The following is a 15,733-nucleotide window of genomic DNA, read 5'->3' on the forward strand; positions in this document are numbered from 1 at the left end:
GGCCAGGGCGGATCCCCCTAGATTATCTTTTGAGGATTTTGGACATTCTCTGTCTCTTCGGGAGGGGAATGTACTAGAAAGGGACATTGAAATGGACGAGGTCATATTGGCTCTTCAGAACTCACCAGCTGGCAAGGCCGCCGGGCCTGATAATATCCCAGTTGAAGTTTATTTATTTATTTATAAATAAATAAATAAATAAGTTTATAAGTGTTTACAAGAAGTTTTGGCCCCAATATTACTGGACTTATTTACTGGAATAGTATGCACCGGAGTTACCCCAGATTCATGGAAGGAAATGAACATCATAGTCTTCTACAAAAAGGGTAAAATAAGGGAGGACCCCGGGTCGTACCGTCCAATATCCCTTATAAATGCAGACACGAAAATCTATGCTAAGGTCTTGGCCAATAGGCTGGGAGGGGTCATTGGCGGACTGGTCTCCCCTTGGCAGCATGGGTTTATCCCGGGCTGGGGCACAACGGACCATATAAGATGCGTCATTACGCTGTTTGACGCTCTTGCTGCTTCGGGGGTCGGATCGCCATGATCCTTCTCGATGCCGAAAAAGCCTTTGACCGCGTCACTTGGCTGTATTTGTGGGGGATATTAGAACGGAGGGGCTTTGGCCCTAAAATAATCAAGGCCATTAAGGCAATGTATGTTGACCCGTGCGTCAGGATCCAGTTAATGGGAGGAGCATCAGATAGAATATTCATCTCCGGGGGACCCGTCAAGGGTGTCCCTGCTCCCCAATCCTCTTTGCTTTATATATAGATCCGTTAATAAGAAGGATTTTGGGAAGCGGGGGTATCAAACCAGTGATACATAGGGGATTCGAGACCAAGTTGTTAGCTTATGCGGACGACTTGGCAGTCCTAACCCCAGAGCCTGATGCCGCAATGTCCGTTCTGGAGGCAATCACCGCAGAGTTTGGCCGATGCTCCGGATATCTACTTAATGTAAATAAGACCCAGATAGTATGTTCAAGTAACATCATAAAACGGGATAGTAGATATACAGATTCGGCAACCTATCTGGGGGTTAGAATCAGTCCCTCAATGGAGTCTATCGTTAAAGAGAATTATGAGCCACTGATAGACTCAGTCATAATGGAGCTAAAGCGGATAGATCCCATCCATCTTTCATTAATTGGGAGAATTAATGTTCTAAAGATGACTATGGTGCCGAATTCTTGTACCTTTTTCGTGCGATTGCGCTTATGGTGGGGGAGAGTGTGCTTAAATCCATTGAGTCAGCGTTTAGTAATTTCCTGTGGCAGTATGGAAAGACAAGGCGCTCATTAAAATACTTAGCGTTACCACAGGAAAGAGGTGGTTTGGGGGCCCCTAATATTAGGTGCTACTTATTAGCTTCACTGTTTAGCCAAATGGCGATATTGTTGGGTAGTACCCCAGTATATGTTAACAGGCAACCAGGGAGCATCTTTCCACCGTCTATTTATGAATTACTGGTGGGGAAAGAGGCAATGGGGTTATTGCTGCGTAATACAGACCGGCCTTACTACAATAAAAAAAGATACAAGGTATTGGATAGCGCGTGGTGGGTGTGGAAAGAAGTTAAGAAGGCATTAGGAATCCTGAAATTTAATTATTACACACCCTTATGGAATTCTAAACTCTTCCCGTATTTGAGCTGTGATGGAGGGGGGTCAGTTTGGGAATCACAAGGAATTAGTAGAATAGGAGATATATAGGAAGGGGCTGCCCCGATGGGTTTTGCTGGGCTTCAATGGAAATTTGGGCTGGAGATGAAACATAGTTTCAAGTTCATGCAAATATACCAAACTTTAATGTCATCAGACCCCGGATCAGCCCAGGAGGAAGAATTAAGATTCTTGACTATGTTTTGGGTGGGGGGACCAGGATTGGTATGATCTATGGGGCCCTTTCCGATACATGGCAAGATGATATGGAAAAGTTCGAGGCTTCATGGGCGGTAAAACTCGGGGACCCAGATGTGGATCTGGATAGAGCGTTGCAGATGGCAAGCAATATATTCGGTCCTCAAACCTTAGGGCACAACATTATAAAACATTATTTAAGCTTTATTACACCCCAGCTAAGCTCTTTGAGTGGGGGAAAAGAGACGATGATAGGTGCCCCAGGTGTTTTGGGGGGCCGGCAAATTTAGTCCATATGTTTTATGACTGCAGCGTTCTGAAAAAGCTTAGTTTGGAAATGGAAAAATTCTGGGAGGGGCTGCTAGGGATTAAAGTTACCCTATCCCCGGTCCTGATGATATTTGGAATAGACGCTAAGCTAAGATTGAAAAACGAAGAGGAAGCCTTTGTATTTATTTATATTTCAGTTTTAAAAATACTGTTGGCGGCACGTTGGAAGGATCCCACGGCCCCCTTATTACAGATGTGGTTATCCAGATTGCTAGGCATCCATAACATGGAAGCCTCTTTAGACTCTTGAAGGGGCAGAAGGATGAGGGAGTTGAGGCAGAACATCTGGGCCCCTTTCAAAAGCTGGAGGGATGCTATAAAGCCATAAACACGGTCCTTCTCTTTTTTAGCTATAACTGGGATAAATATTGACTCAGTCTTAATCACGCTATATTTACCTATTTAAGATATTTATGATGAATTAGTGGTAACCTTTCTAAATGATGTAATGTGTTGTATTGGAAACTGTGTTTTAACTGGGAAGATGATTTTTGTATACACCTGATTTCAATTTAAAAAAAAAAGGAAGATACAGTGACTTGGGTTACGTTTAAAGCCTCCCCTGAAATTAAAGACAAATTTGGGATATTTCACATTAAGGGTCTGATTTGATCTTGGGCGGTCAGGTTACTCCATCAAAATAGTGATGGATATCCTGTCACTGAAATATAAATCCTATTATATCTTATGGGATTTATATTTCTGTGGATGGGATATCCATCATCGTTGTGATGGAGTAAACCATCCGCCAAGATCTAAATCAGGCCCTAAGTTCTACTGATATCTGACACCCTTATGCCCTGATTAAGAGACCTTAGGGATGTCTTTCTCTAGAGGCTAAACTTACAATTTCTTCCCTCACTTCATCAGGGAAGATCTCCGGTCTCTCTAAAACATGGATCATAAATTACACTGAAACATGTAACAAACTTAGGGAGACGGACATCAGTCACTTCGAGGGTGAGGAATGGGCCATTGCATTTATAAGTCAGCAGGGAGTAACAATTACGAATAGGCTCCTCCTGATTCAGTTGAAATACCTGACCCCCTAAAGACAGTGGCATTTCTGTGGAGGCTCTGGGCCTGATTGTTTGAGATACCGGGAACGGGGGGGAGACATCACCCACATGGTAGGGGCTTGCCCAATCCTCAAGACTCTTTTGGGAAGGGCTTTTTAATACTTGTTGTGACATACTGAAACGGCCAGTTGAACTGAACCCAAACATTGTTCTACTGAATATATTGTAAGATGAGGGCTTCACTGAGAAAAATCTTCTGACATTAGTGTTAATGCTGGGGAAAACAGTCATTGCACTGAAGTGAGTGAACCCAACAAACCCCAGCGTGGCCGGATGGAACTGCAGCAGAAAAGGTGCCGCACATAATCTTGAGGTCCATATGTACAAGGCTGCGGGTTGCCCCAAAAAGTATAGTAGTTTGCTAAGTAGACGCTTTTTAGGATTCAACGATCTAAGAACTTGCATGCTGCTGCTCTCCCATGGCTTGTGTTTATAACTGATCTTTTGTGTTCTATGAAAAAACATTTAAAAAAATAAATTAAAAAAATAAAATACCAAAAGAAAGCCCCATCATTTTGGTACAAACCACTTGCAAGCCTCTGTAGCTTCCGTTAAAAACAATGGCAGTATCCTGATCACTGTAGTCCCAGATTCAGCTCTGAAAAGCATTCCGTGCAGATGAATGCCTCATCAAACAACCTAAGAAATGTATCTACATATTAACCACCTCGAAGGGCAAACACAGGTTGCCTTCCAAGCCTGCATAATATGTAAACATGCTGCATCACATACAAATCAATAGCAAACAGCACATCCCTCCTAATCATCTGGTAGAAACGTTGCATAGCAATAGCTGTCAATGCTTCACAGGAAAACATTTCATCTGCAGAGTGCAAAAAAAGCTGCTAAAATACCTGAAATAACCCTTCATCATATAAGTACCCATATCTGGAACACTTTCTTGCCACATCCCAGACTTGCCCCATTACTCCTGCACTTCAGGAAAGCTCTGAAGGTATACATCTCCAAGGAGCATCTATTCATAGGATAAAGGACACTATTTCCCTTGCACTCTGAATGATTAAGCAACCTTTTTGCTCCCTCAACCCTCTGATCTTGAATAGTCTCCCTTCCCAGTTCCTGTATTTTGATGCCTCAACATACAGCGCTTTATCAACATACCTCAAGTGCAGCAATAGGACACGTAGATGCCAGGTATAGATCCTGTGCCAGATTGAAATCACCGGTAAACATGGCAAGGTGACCGGCTATGAGGTTGTGATCTTCTATACCCTGTTAACAGAAATACTGAAGTAAGAGTATTTCTAAATTCTGATTTGTTCAGCTTTGCAAACACTCATTTTCAATTTTACATCGTTGTATGTTTATTTATTTATTTATGTTACATGTTATGGCAAAAGCAGATTTAGTTCTAGGGAAACAAGATGGTAGGACTGCAGACAACAAGAAAATGGGTAATCACAGAATGAAACTGAAACTATAACATGTTTCACAACCTAAAATGCATTGTGATGTTGGGAGTAATAAAGGAAACCGAATTTCACAAGATATCTAACATTCGTAACATTTTATAACACATAGCGTCTTGAAAATCTTGAATGTTTTTCTTGAATATTCTGAAATTATTAAAGTTTCAAAGGGCATCTCATTAAGTAGGGTATGTCTATGCAGCACACTGACAGATTTCAGTATATGGCGTTCTTGGTGTTAGGAACTGGAGCCTGTGAAAGAGTACCTGAGCTTAGTAATTTCAAGCAGGTACAATTATTGTTCGGTTTAACATGTGACTTTTTGGTAGATGGAAATAATGTTTGTAATGTTTAATTGTTTTAATTCCTAAACAAAATAACTCGTACATTATACACTTTAGCAGCTGATTGGATGCTTGTAACATATATGAGAGTTATTGATATTGCTCTACATCACTGTATAATGAACATATGACTGGCAGAGGCTAAAAGGTGCGACAGCACTATTGTATTTGCACACTGAGAGACACTACTCCCACTGTTTTGCCATTCTTCACAATGTAGACTTGGTTATCAAAAAGGTTTATATTATGAATTAATCACAAGTTCGCAATTTCAATGGTTGCTCCAAAGTGAAAAGGTGAGTACGGTGCTCGAGGTAGTGCTCGTGAAGGGATGGGGATGTGATAGTAAAAATAAAAATGCCAATATTTACAAAGATGAAAGCGATCTGCCTAACAACGTATCAAAAGACTCACTAAACAACCCAAGTAATGGGATGCCATGAATGCATAATGAGTTCTCGGTTTCTGAGCTGAATGGTTAAGTACAGGCCTGAATGTAAGCAAAGTTGACGTTTCAACCCCAGAAACTAGAAGAAGGTAATTTGTTCCTTACAACGGGGTCTTCATCAGGACCATTGGAGAATCAACCTCAGTAGAGCCCTGCCCCATCGACAGAAGAATTTTTGTGATGGGGCCAAGTGGCGCCAGGTATATGAAAATGTAGGACACTGCAGGTACAGAATTGAAAGATAGAAAGGCTTCACAGCAATTGGTGAGGGTAAGCTTTGGAATTACTCAGGCATAGAGGATTGAAATCAACATGTGTGAATATGTGCTCAAAAATTCAATGCAGTGCAGGATAAATCAGCATTAATCTGGTCAAGATCGATGAGTCAGCTCGGGTGTCTCGAAGCACCATACTCACCTTTTCACTTTGGAGCAACCATTGAAATTGCGAACTTGTGATTAATTCATAATATAAACCTTTTTGCTAACCAAGTTAACCTGGTCATTTTTCCATTCAATTATTGTGGGTTGTTCTCTAATTTTGTTTTTCTCCTTGAGAAGTTCACCTGTCAGTTGGACCACTTATTGTACGTACTATTATTGGCCCTGGACCAGCTGGGTAGTGGGTATACCCTTTTGACATGTAACAAACACATTCTTCACAATGTGGCAATGAGCCATATACCCACACTGCACCATGACCCAGCAGTTGTCAGACCCTAAACACGGCAAGAGAAACCCTAATAACAGTACGCCGTCCTGTTGTCAAGCAGTTTCCAGACTACCTTTTCATTTTAAAATAATGCATGCACAACAAATGACTTCAGTACAAAGAACTTTGAAAGTGATTCCACTTTTGAAGTGTGGCCAGTGCTGTCACCCAACTGAGGTACGCTGGTTGGCTAATGCAGTATGACTCTATCCCTCACCTAGGGTCCCCTGAACAGTGATATGTGTACTTTCCTAGGTGAGGCTGAGGACACCATATCAGCATTTGCTGATTATGTTTATAGGAAATTTGCAGGATTAACGGCATTTACTATTTCATGGAAACCAATTCATAGAAGCTCTTTTTTCGAAATCGGCATTTGCATGCCTATTTTATTTTAAGGTGTAAATGCAATGGTTGCAGGTCTTACTTTCAGAAGCATTTTCGTCTGAGATATTTATTTCAGTTCTTTACCTCAGGGGACATTATTTCAGATGTATATCTTTTACATTGTTATATGCTTTTAATTCACTGACCCCTCACATCCCCTAAACACAATTTATTCCTGACTCTTTCACAACCCCTAAACACCATCTACCCCCGCCCTCCACAAACCTTCCCTACATTTAAACTCTACCCATCCTTGTAGAATAAAAAACACATATCACACCTAAACTACACTGTAAGGAGAGACGGGTTCTGGGGTGAATTCCATCATGGCTGGCACCATAGGCCATAACCATGAGATCAGCAGCCCCTTTGTGCTTCTAGGGAAGGAGACAACGGAGTGGCCGCACCCCCCTGGGGTTCAAAAGGAGAACGAGGAGAACAGCAATCTCTCGGAGGATCTAAGCAGAAGAATAGACGCTTGCAGATCGAGACCCGGTGGATCAGCTATGGACGAGGAACGTGGGCAGAAGGACAGCAACAAGACCGAAACTGCTGCTTTCAGAATCAGCGGAGCAGGAGGAAAAGTTGGAGAGGTGACAGTGGCGGAAAGGGATATCAATGTGGTCAGACTTGCCTGTCGAGTAGAGGACGCCCCAGGACAAGACTGTTCAAAGGAAGCAGTCGGCTTCCAGGCTGAAATTGGAGGGATGGAGGCATCGGACGACACAGTGCTGCAGTACACTGCTACTATGCCGGGCAGCCAGGAGAGTGACACAGACGTCCCAGGTCTCATCGCCACAACCTCGGAATACGGGTGACGGGCATAAATTTATTTTGGTGGGGTGCACGAACGATCAAATACATGGGGAGTCAGCGATTGTACCATGGTTATCTACTTAATATAGGTTCATGCGGACAGCCTAGGCACAACCTCATAGTGATGGTTGAACTGTTGTCAGGTGACAAAAATAACTGAACTGATCCTAGTTTGTTTGGGTTTGATTTTGAGGAGGGATGTGTTGTGGTCAGGATGCCTTGGGAGAGGATCCTACACATACCTACGAAGTTATCATGGTCAAGAGTAACCTGAGAATCTTGTCCTGGATACATCACTAAGACTTGACTGTTGCTACCTTGTTCTCAAATCCTTACAAAATAAAAGCCTTAAAAAACTCCCCTTAGTTGGATCTTAACATTTTCACTACTACTTTCACCCATCCAGGATGCCTAAACTCCACTCATCACTGAACCCTAAAACCCCTCAATATCCTTACACACCATCCATTCCTGAATCTTAAAAAAACCTTTCTGCAGCCTAACCAGCATAACCTTAATCCCTAATAAACCCTCACTACCATTGAACACCTTCTATCCAAGAGCCCTAAAAAATACCCCACCACTCTTAAACTCCACCCATCCAATAACCTTAAAAGCCCTTTTTACATCTAAACACCACTCATCCTTGAACCTTTAAACCACTCTCCGCCCTAAACTCAACCCATTCCTGAACCCTAAACCTATCTCTGCATATAAACTCTACCCATCCCTGGCCCCTAAAATCCCTCAACACCCCTAAACCAATCTCCTTCTTGAACAAAAAAATCCTTACCACCCATAATCTCCACCCATTTGTGAACCCCTAAAACGCCTCACCACCCCTACACTCCACCCATCCCTGAACCCTAAAAACCCATCACCACCCCTAACCTACACCCATTCCTGAACCCAAACCCCCTCACTACCCATAAATTCCATCCAAGTTTCACGTAATTTTGGATCTTTTTCTTAAATTGAAATTTCTTTTAAAATGTTTCCTTTACTTCTTGATTTATTTGTTTTTCTGTAAAATTGTCTTTACTTAAAATTGTTTTTGCACAATTTAATTTCCTCCAATGTGATTTCTTACTTTTAATTTTTCAATTAATTCACATTTATCATTATATGCCACCTCTTCCTGCTCAATGAAGAAGAGTCCATAGTACTGACCAAGATAAAAATTTACAAAATACTTTGCACATCACTGAATCAAAAGTGATGGCAACACTGTCCCAAGTTGAGCATTAGCAGGAAAAGGCTGCTGGCATTTAGTAGCCTATATGAGCAGCCAGTATGAGTTTTTTTGGGATTTTGCAAACTGTAAACGGAAGAAGAGCTAGTGAACTTGGACTAGTAGTTTCTAAACAAAGATATCCAGGGTCCCACTCAGAACAAAAGTGTTTACGGTATTTTGAAATACCACAACAGGCACTGGTAGTACTAACCTAACAGAAAGCACAATGACAGTACTTGATATTAAATGGTAGACCAGTAAGGGACATCAATATCACAAGAGAACTAGACAGCACTGTCCTTTGTCACCTATTTTATTTGCAACCTTTACCGAGCCTCTTGCAAGTGCATTAAGATCAACATAGTTGATTAAGACAGCTGTGCTGGGAGGAGCTACGCTAGCAACCAAGATGGCCGCGTAGGCTCCCGGCTCCACCGACCTCCGGCTCCCGCCTGAAAATCCTGTCATTTATCCTGTTCTTGCGCCCAGCCACCATGTGTATGAACTTGCCGTGACACTAACGGTGCTATCCTGGGATTTCTACCTGTTCGGCAGACGAAGATATGTCGAGTGGAAGTTTGTGGCCTAGATCTGCTTGGAAGCCGGGGTCTCGAGTACTGGCCCATCCGGGTTACAGTTCAACAACATCGGCTGTGGTGGTGTGATTGGGTCCGGTCAACTGAGGAGGAAATTTTTTTTATTTTTATTTTTTTTTTCTTCATTCTTTCGGACTGATGTGGATGACGTTTGGCTGCCTTGGTGAAAGTCGAAGGAGGAGTGACGACCTACAATTGCAGCTGTGGACGGGGGTCCTGCCTGGTGACCCGGTAACGGGCCCGCTGGTGTTCGCTGGGTTGGGATCTCCGCCTACGGTGGCGGACCCAGGATATTGTCGAAACAACCGATAGGTCCACCTCTGCTGTCGTCTGTTCCCTATTCACCTGTCCCCTCTGAGAGATCGAACTCACTGGGGAAGCCATTATGACCGACACCGAGCGAAGAGCGGAGGCACTGACCGAGAGTGAACCGTCCCTACGAACTGTGTTGGCAGCCATAGAGTCAATTCATGTGTACGTTGAAGGCCGCATTAAGAAGATGATAGTGCGCTTGTCTGAGACTGTACAAATTGGAACGGACCCTACTCCACCACCAGAAATGGGAAAGACCGAGATACCCAAGATGGCCGCATTGATGGAGGAAGCAGACCCCGTACTATGGGATGTGTCGGTGTCTTTGACAAGTTTTTTGGGCGATGAGACCAAGCTCGATGCCACAGGTGGATTGTTAAGCCTACGATCGTTGCCGACAATGGAAGGACTAATTGATGTTCCCCCTCCAGAGACTTTTGATGAGAACTGTAATCGGACTCAAACTGCGTCACTTCCCTATACATCGGTGCTGCTAAGATGGCAGACGGCTCAACGTCGGGAGTTCATAACGGAGAGGGGAGTCTCTAGACCTGACGATGTTCACTGCACATTTGTACTTCTGCTGGGTCCTGCTCTGATTGTTATTACAGTTTCTTTGTACTCAGACTGTCCTGTTGAAGAAGGGGTTTGTCCGGAGGAGGCTCACACGTTCGATCAGAAGGGGCAAGGTTGAAATTGAAAAACTGGGTTTGACTTAAAGTAATATGGACACGGGGTCTGCTAAACTTATGCTTTCGGATGGCTGGCGGTGTTTGAAGTTTCCCTTATTGCGATAAATATTCCTTGTCAGGTAGATCTTGACTTCATTCTGGGGATTCTTGGTTCTGGCGGGAGGGAGGGGTGACCGGGAGCCCGTACGAATCTGCCCTCCTCCACTTCTCTACCTTTGTAGGTCTCTTCTTTTAGAACTTAGTTAGTTGGGGCGACAGGCACGCTGCTACTGGGGGTTAGGCGATAGCCGTTTGCAGGGGTGCAGGGTGGGGGGATGGGTTTTTTGTTTTCTTTTTGTTATCGCCCGTATGTTTTTTTCCCTTTCTCTCATTTTTTTTTCTTAGCCTTTCCTTTACTCGTAATCTTTGCGCAATCTCCTGACTTTGGTCCTTAAATTCTAGTATCTGGTTGCTATGACTCTCCTGTTGCTCTGATTTAATGGGTGGGACGGTTTTGAGGATCCGCATCCAAAATGTTTCTCGATTATACGGATGCAAATCTTATTTTGTACACAATTCCGTGGACCTCTCGAAGATTCTCTGTTGCTCTACGAATATCCTGTTATTGTACCAACCCACCCTATTATCATTGTATGTATGTATGGCACCGGATATGTCTGTTTATTTTCTTGTTTTAAAAATAATAAAAAGATTTATAAAAAAACTAAAAAAAGACAGCTGTGCTGAGCCCCCCAAGCTTAAATTGTATACAAACTATATAGTTGTATTTTTAGATTCTAATAGAGCTCGATAAAGGCCCTGCCAAGGCATGTGGAAAAAATAAGCATGAGCAAAACTAGATGCTTTTGTTGAAATGGGCATTTCTATCTCTATCTCAGGATACCAGTTGTATTACATGAGGACACATTCATTTTTGTTAGGCACGGGGAGATTAAGTCATTTGCCCAGAATCACAGGATGTTCAGCGTCACTTCCGAGACTCGAACCTAGTTCCCAAGATTCGAGGTTGACCGCCCTAGCCATTAGGCCAACTCCTCCCCCCTTCTTACGGAGTGCTAATTGCGCCCTATCTATTGAGAAAGGCAGGTCTCCTTTCATCAAAATCGACCCAAAACTTGGAGATGTGGACTCTTCAGAAGCAGGGGTGATTGGGCAAGGGGGGCTTGTTTGGTGACCTGATACCTGCCAACTCACATGGTGTCACCGTGTGACCAATGATATATGCTCCTATCACACGTTCGCCCGGTGAGGAGCCAGTGTCACACAGTAGCATGGAGCACGAGCTAAAAACCACAGTAAATAGTCGTTTTCCCAGGCTTTGAACAGCCGACGTCCATTAAGGGGTGTGAAAACATCCCAGGACATCGGTACCAGCCTAAACAAGCTTTTTCTTCTTTGGGAGGGATGGCTTAAGGGTGGTGTGGGGTTCAAAAGTGCCTCTTAGGTACTTCTTGGCACAAGTCCCCGCTCCCTCCTTACACTATAGGATTTTTAGGTCGAAGCCTAGCATAAGACTGTGCATATGCGCAGTCTCGCTGGCAAGATTTAGTGATATTGGGTTGCTTACACTAGCGGGCTTTAAGCCCCGCCCCTCTTTCCCCTTGGCCGGCGTCACCGTTTATGCTAAAAGATGGCCGACCATTGGGAAAGAGGTTAGTGTGACATACACTTTTCTCATTTTCTGCCGTCCCACTTTGACAGACTGCCCTCACTTCCTGCTGGCGTAAAAGGTTTGTTATCTTTATGGGGCTAATAAAAACCTTTTACGCCAGAATGAAGTCCGGGCTGTTGTCCAAGTGGGAGGGCAGAAAAAGACAAAAGTGTATGGCACAACCGCGGCTGTCTGGTGAGCGCTTACAGACTTGTCTACTTAGCTGGTCGGACCCACCCGAATTCGACAGAGGAAATGGAGTTGAGGTAAAAGGTTGAGCGCGAGCTGCATGACAGAAGCGCAGAGGTACGTATTTTTCTTGGTTCCAGGCTGTTCTTTGCCATCTTCCTCTGGGCTTTGTTTAACTGGCTGCCAGGAGGAGGAGGAGGAGGAGTGTCTTGCGTATGCAGGCAAGGAGGTCTGGCCTATCAGTTTCTTTGTCCCGGCTGTCGGAGAAGACTGTGGTGGTTACAGCTGGAGGCTAGAGAAGAAAATAATGTCGCACAGCATCCTTCACCACCTGCTAACAAAACCTATGGGCCTTGCGGGTGCATGCTTGTTTATGAAATTATAAATGTGTATTGATGATTTTTTCCCTGTCAAGTTTTTGTAATGTATTCCAGTGTGTTTTATTTATTTTTCATTGCGCTTTCTTATATTGTAATTTTATTTTCCTGTCCTTCATGTAACTTCGCCTCTAGATAGTATTTAAGAAGCAAATTGTGTTTTTGTGTGTGTAAACGCCACTTCCTTTTATTTTTATTCAAAATTTGAACTGTTTAAAGCAGCGTTCCAGAGTGCGGTATCTGTGCCCTGTGCCCCGGTTGAGTCACGAGGTCTGTGATTAGCGCCATGGGTGCTGTAGGGGGCACTGAGCCAGTACTGTGGTAAACGCATTAAAGTGCTGCCTAAGAGAAGGCCGAGGAAGGGCGTCTTAGGGATGAAATCAAAATAAAGGTCTAGCAGGGGGTTGTGTTGGAGAATAAAAGGGAGTCTTTACCTAGAAACATGAGGGTGGGCCGGGGTGCACCAGTCTGCCACTCTTCTAGTGATGACCTCCCGTGCCTTTGATCTCGCCCCTCGCCAGGAAGTGACGAAAGGCGGGATTGTTCCTCCCTCACGCAGAGTGAAACTCTCGAGTTTGTAAAATGGAACTGATTGGCTTTGAAATGCTGAGCGCACCCTTGGAGTAAATTGGGGGTCAGCGCGGCCTCATTGTCACTCAAACAGCACTCGCCGGCCTCACCTTGATAAAATGCTTCCAGGGAGCCTTCCCCCAGGCCCAGGACAAAGGGCCACTGGTGTGAATGGCTCGCCCCGGGGGTGTTGTTCGAGCAGGACCCTACTATGGGCGGCATGGGATGAGGCGCTGGTGTTTGAGGCCTTTGTCCCCCAGGATATCTTATGCATGTGGAGAGACTCTGCTATTGAATTACCCAGACTGTTTCACTGCTGGGGGAGGGGCCAGCAGTAACCGGAACCTGGCCAGGTCTAACAGGACGAAACTTGGGCCTGGTGCCTGGCATGCCAGCACTTGGGGTTTCTGTCACGTGGCAGCTTGCCTCCTGCTTCCCACCTGGTGTGCTCCCCATCACTTATTTGGATTGTGTTTAGCAGTACTTAGTATACCACCGGTGATTAGTTCGTGTCTGCCTGCAGAGTGACCCGTGTTTACGGGCATTACCTGCAGTGTAAACTATAGATGGGAGCTGCATTGTCTGCAGTGTGGAATGTAGTGTCGCAACACCCTTCAGTTCTCTTAAACCGAGCTGACCTGGTAGCGCACCTCGCTGTGCTCCTTTTAATTCACTTGAGACAAAGTCTTAATTGTTGGCTGGAGGCGGCCTCCGTGAAAAGGTATCTGTTGGCCAGTGGCTCTCACTGCAGGCAGAGCCATGGTGGAATCGGGCACATGGGCACTAGTGAATCCATTAAACACACACTCTTCACTCTCTCTTTATGGAGTTACTTGAGTGTCCTTGCTTGGAGTACTGAACCAGACCACTCCGTGTTCTGTTCTGCTGCTTCCAAGCCCTGTGCGTTCTGGCCCACATCCTGGAGCAGTGCTGGAGCTGCCCTAGGCAAAGGACCGCTGTCCTCTCCACCACCCCGTACACATACATCTGATGCGTACAGGGGTATTGTGGGGCGCCACAGACCTCTTCAAGGACGCCCCATGGTGCCCTAGAGTCAGCCCTGCACCGCAGGGCTTCACATCCGTAGTGTGGTTCAGGCAGGCCGGGTTAGCTGCTTTCAAGGGCCCTGTGATAGGGCTGTGGAAGGATGTGGTCTGGGCAGGTATTGGTGGTTGTCTGTGTGACCACCTCCCGCCAGGTAATTGCAGACTCTTTCCATTTCGTGCCTTTTGTTCATTGCTTTAAGGCATTCTGGGTGTTGAAGTCTTGTGTTGCTTCTATTGAACTAATTAGACTATCAGACCTGATCCCCCGTGATTTGAGGGTGAAACCTTCAGAGAAAGGGTCGGTGTCAGTAATAACCTGGAATGAGGCGGCCACCCTGTTTTCAAAGGAGAGCACGGGGAGGGGCTCTGACGTGTCCTGGGTCTGTCGTTCAAACTGAGACCTTACCCACGGGGCTGCGCACCCGAGGTGCCGCTCTGGCCTCGGTGCGCTCCTCGCTGCAGCTTCGAACGGTGATTAATGACGGGAGCGGAGTAATCTCTCTACTACTCACTCTCTACTAATCTCTGTACTACTCACACTCTACTCCTCACTCTCTACTCTACACTACTCACTCTCTACTCTACTCTCTACTACTATTTACTCTACTACTCTCTACTACTCACTCTCTACGACTCTCTACTACTCACTCTCTACTAATCTCTCTACTACTGACTCGCTACTAATCTCTCTACTACTGACTTGCTACTAATCTCTCTACTACTCACTTGCTACTACTCTCTGCTACTCACTCTCTACTCTACTCTCTACTCTCTACTACTATTTACTCTACTACTACCTACTACTCACTCTCTACTACAACTCTCTACTACTCACTCTCTGCTACGACTCTCTACAACTCACTCTCTGCTATGACTCTGCTACGACTCTGCTGCGACTCTCTGCTGCAACTCTACTCCTCACTAGCTACGATTCTCTACTACTCACTCTCTACTAATCTCTCTACTCCTCACTTGCTACTACTCTGTACAACTCTCTACTACTCACTCTCTACTAATCTCTCTACTACTCTCTACTACTCACTCTACTAATCACTCTCCTCTACTCTCTACCTACTAATTTCTTCTACTCACTCTATACTAATCTCTACTACTCACTCTCTACTCTACTCTCTCTACTACTCTCTCTCTACTCTCCAATACTCTCTCTACCTCTCTCTACACGCACACATATGCATATGCATTTATAGATATGTATGTGTGTATATATATATATATATATATATATATATATATATATATATATATATATATATATATATTCACTTAAAAAACCAAAGGTTTCAGGCCTTATATAGTTAGGAATTAGCATTTAAAAACCATTGAAATTGCTCCTATATAGTTAGTTGTACTAACTATATTTCGCGCACCCGCAATCCACTGCTGATGATGTCACATATTATATCATTCATGACATGGTCAGTGACATCACTGATGACATCACTGATGACATACCCCGCGATTTAAAAAAAAAGAAAATTCCCTTGGGGGTCTTTTTGGGACCCCCTGAGAAGGGCTAGAGGGCTGGGGGGTCTCTACCCTGCCCCCTTTTCGTGTTTTCCACTCTTGTTTTGGGCTCTCTTGTGCCTCAGTTCTCCTGAAAAACAAGATGGTGGCCAACACTTCCTGGTTGGGACAG

General features: G+C 44.5%; 1 protein-coding gene across 2 annotated transcripts in view; it reads right to left on the bottom strand.

Moving 5' to 3' along the window:
* WDR19 (WD repeat domain 19) overlaps positions 1–15,733 on the bottom strand; it is a 740,406-nt gene that overhangs the window by 484,223 nt on the left and 240,450 nt on the right. For both annotated transcript variants that reach the window (XM_078678329.1, XM_078678328.1), the window contains one exon: positions 4,396–4,506. In XM_078678329.1, coding sequence (XP_078534455.1) covers positions 4,396–4,506 — 111 coding nt within the window. The remainder of the gene's footprint in view (positions 1–4,395; positions 4,507–15,733) is intronic.

The sequence above is a fragment of the Lissotriton helveticus genome, chromosome 2_2, assembly GCF_964261635.1.
Source record: "Lissotriton helveticus chromosome 2_2, aLisHel1.1, whole genome shotgun sequence".
NCBI lineage: Eukaryota > Metazoa > Chordata > Amphibia > Caudata > Salamandridae > Lissotriton > Lissotriton helveticus.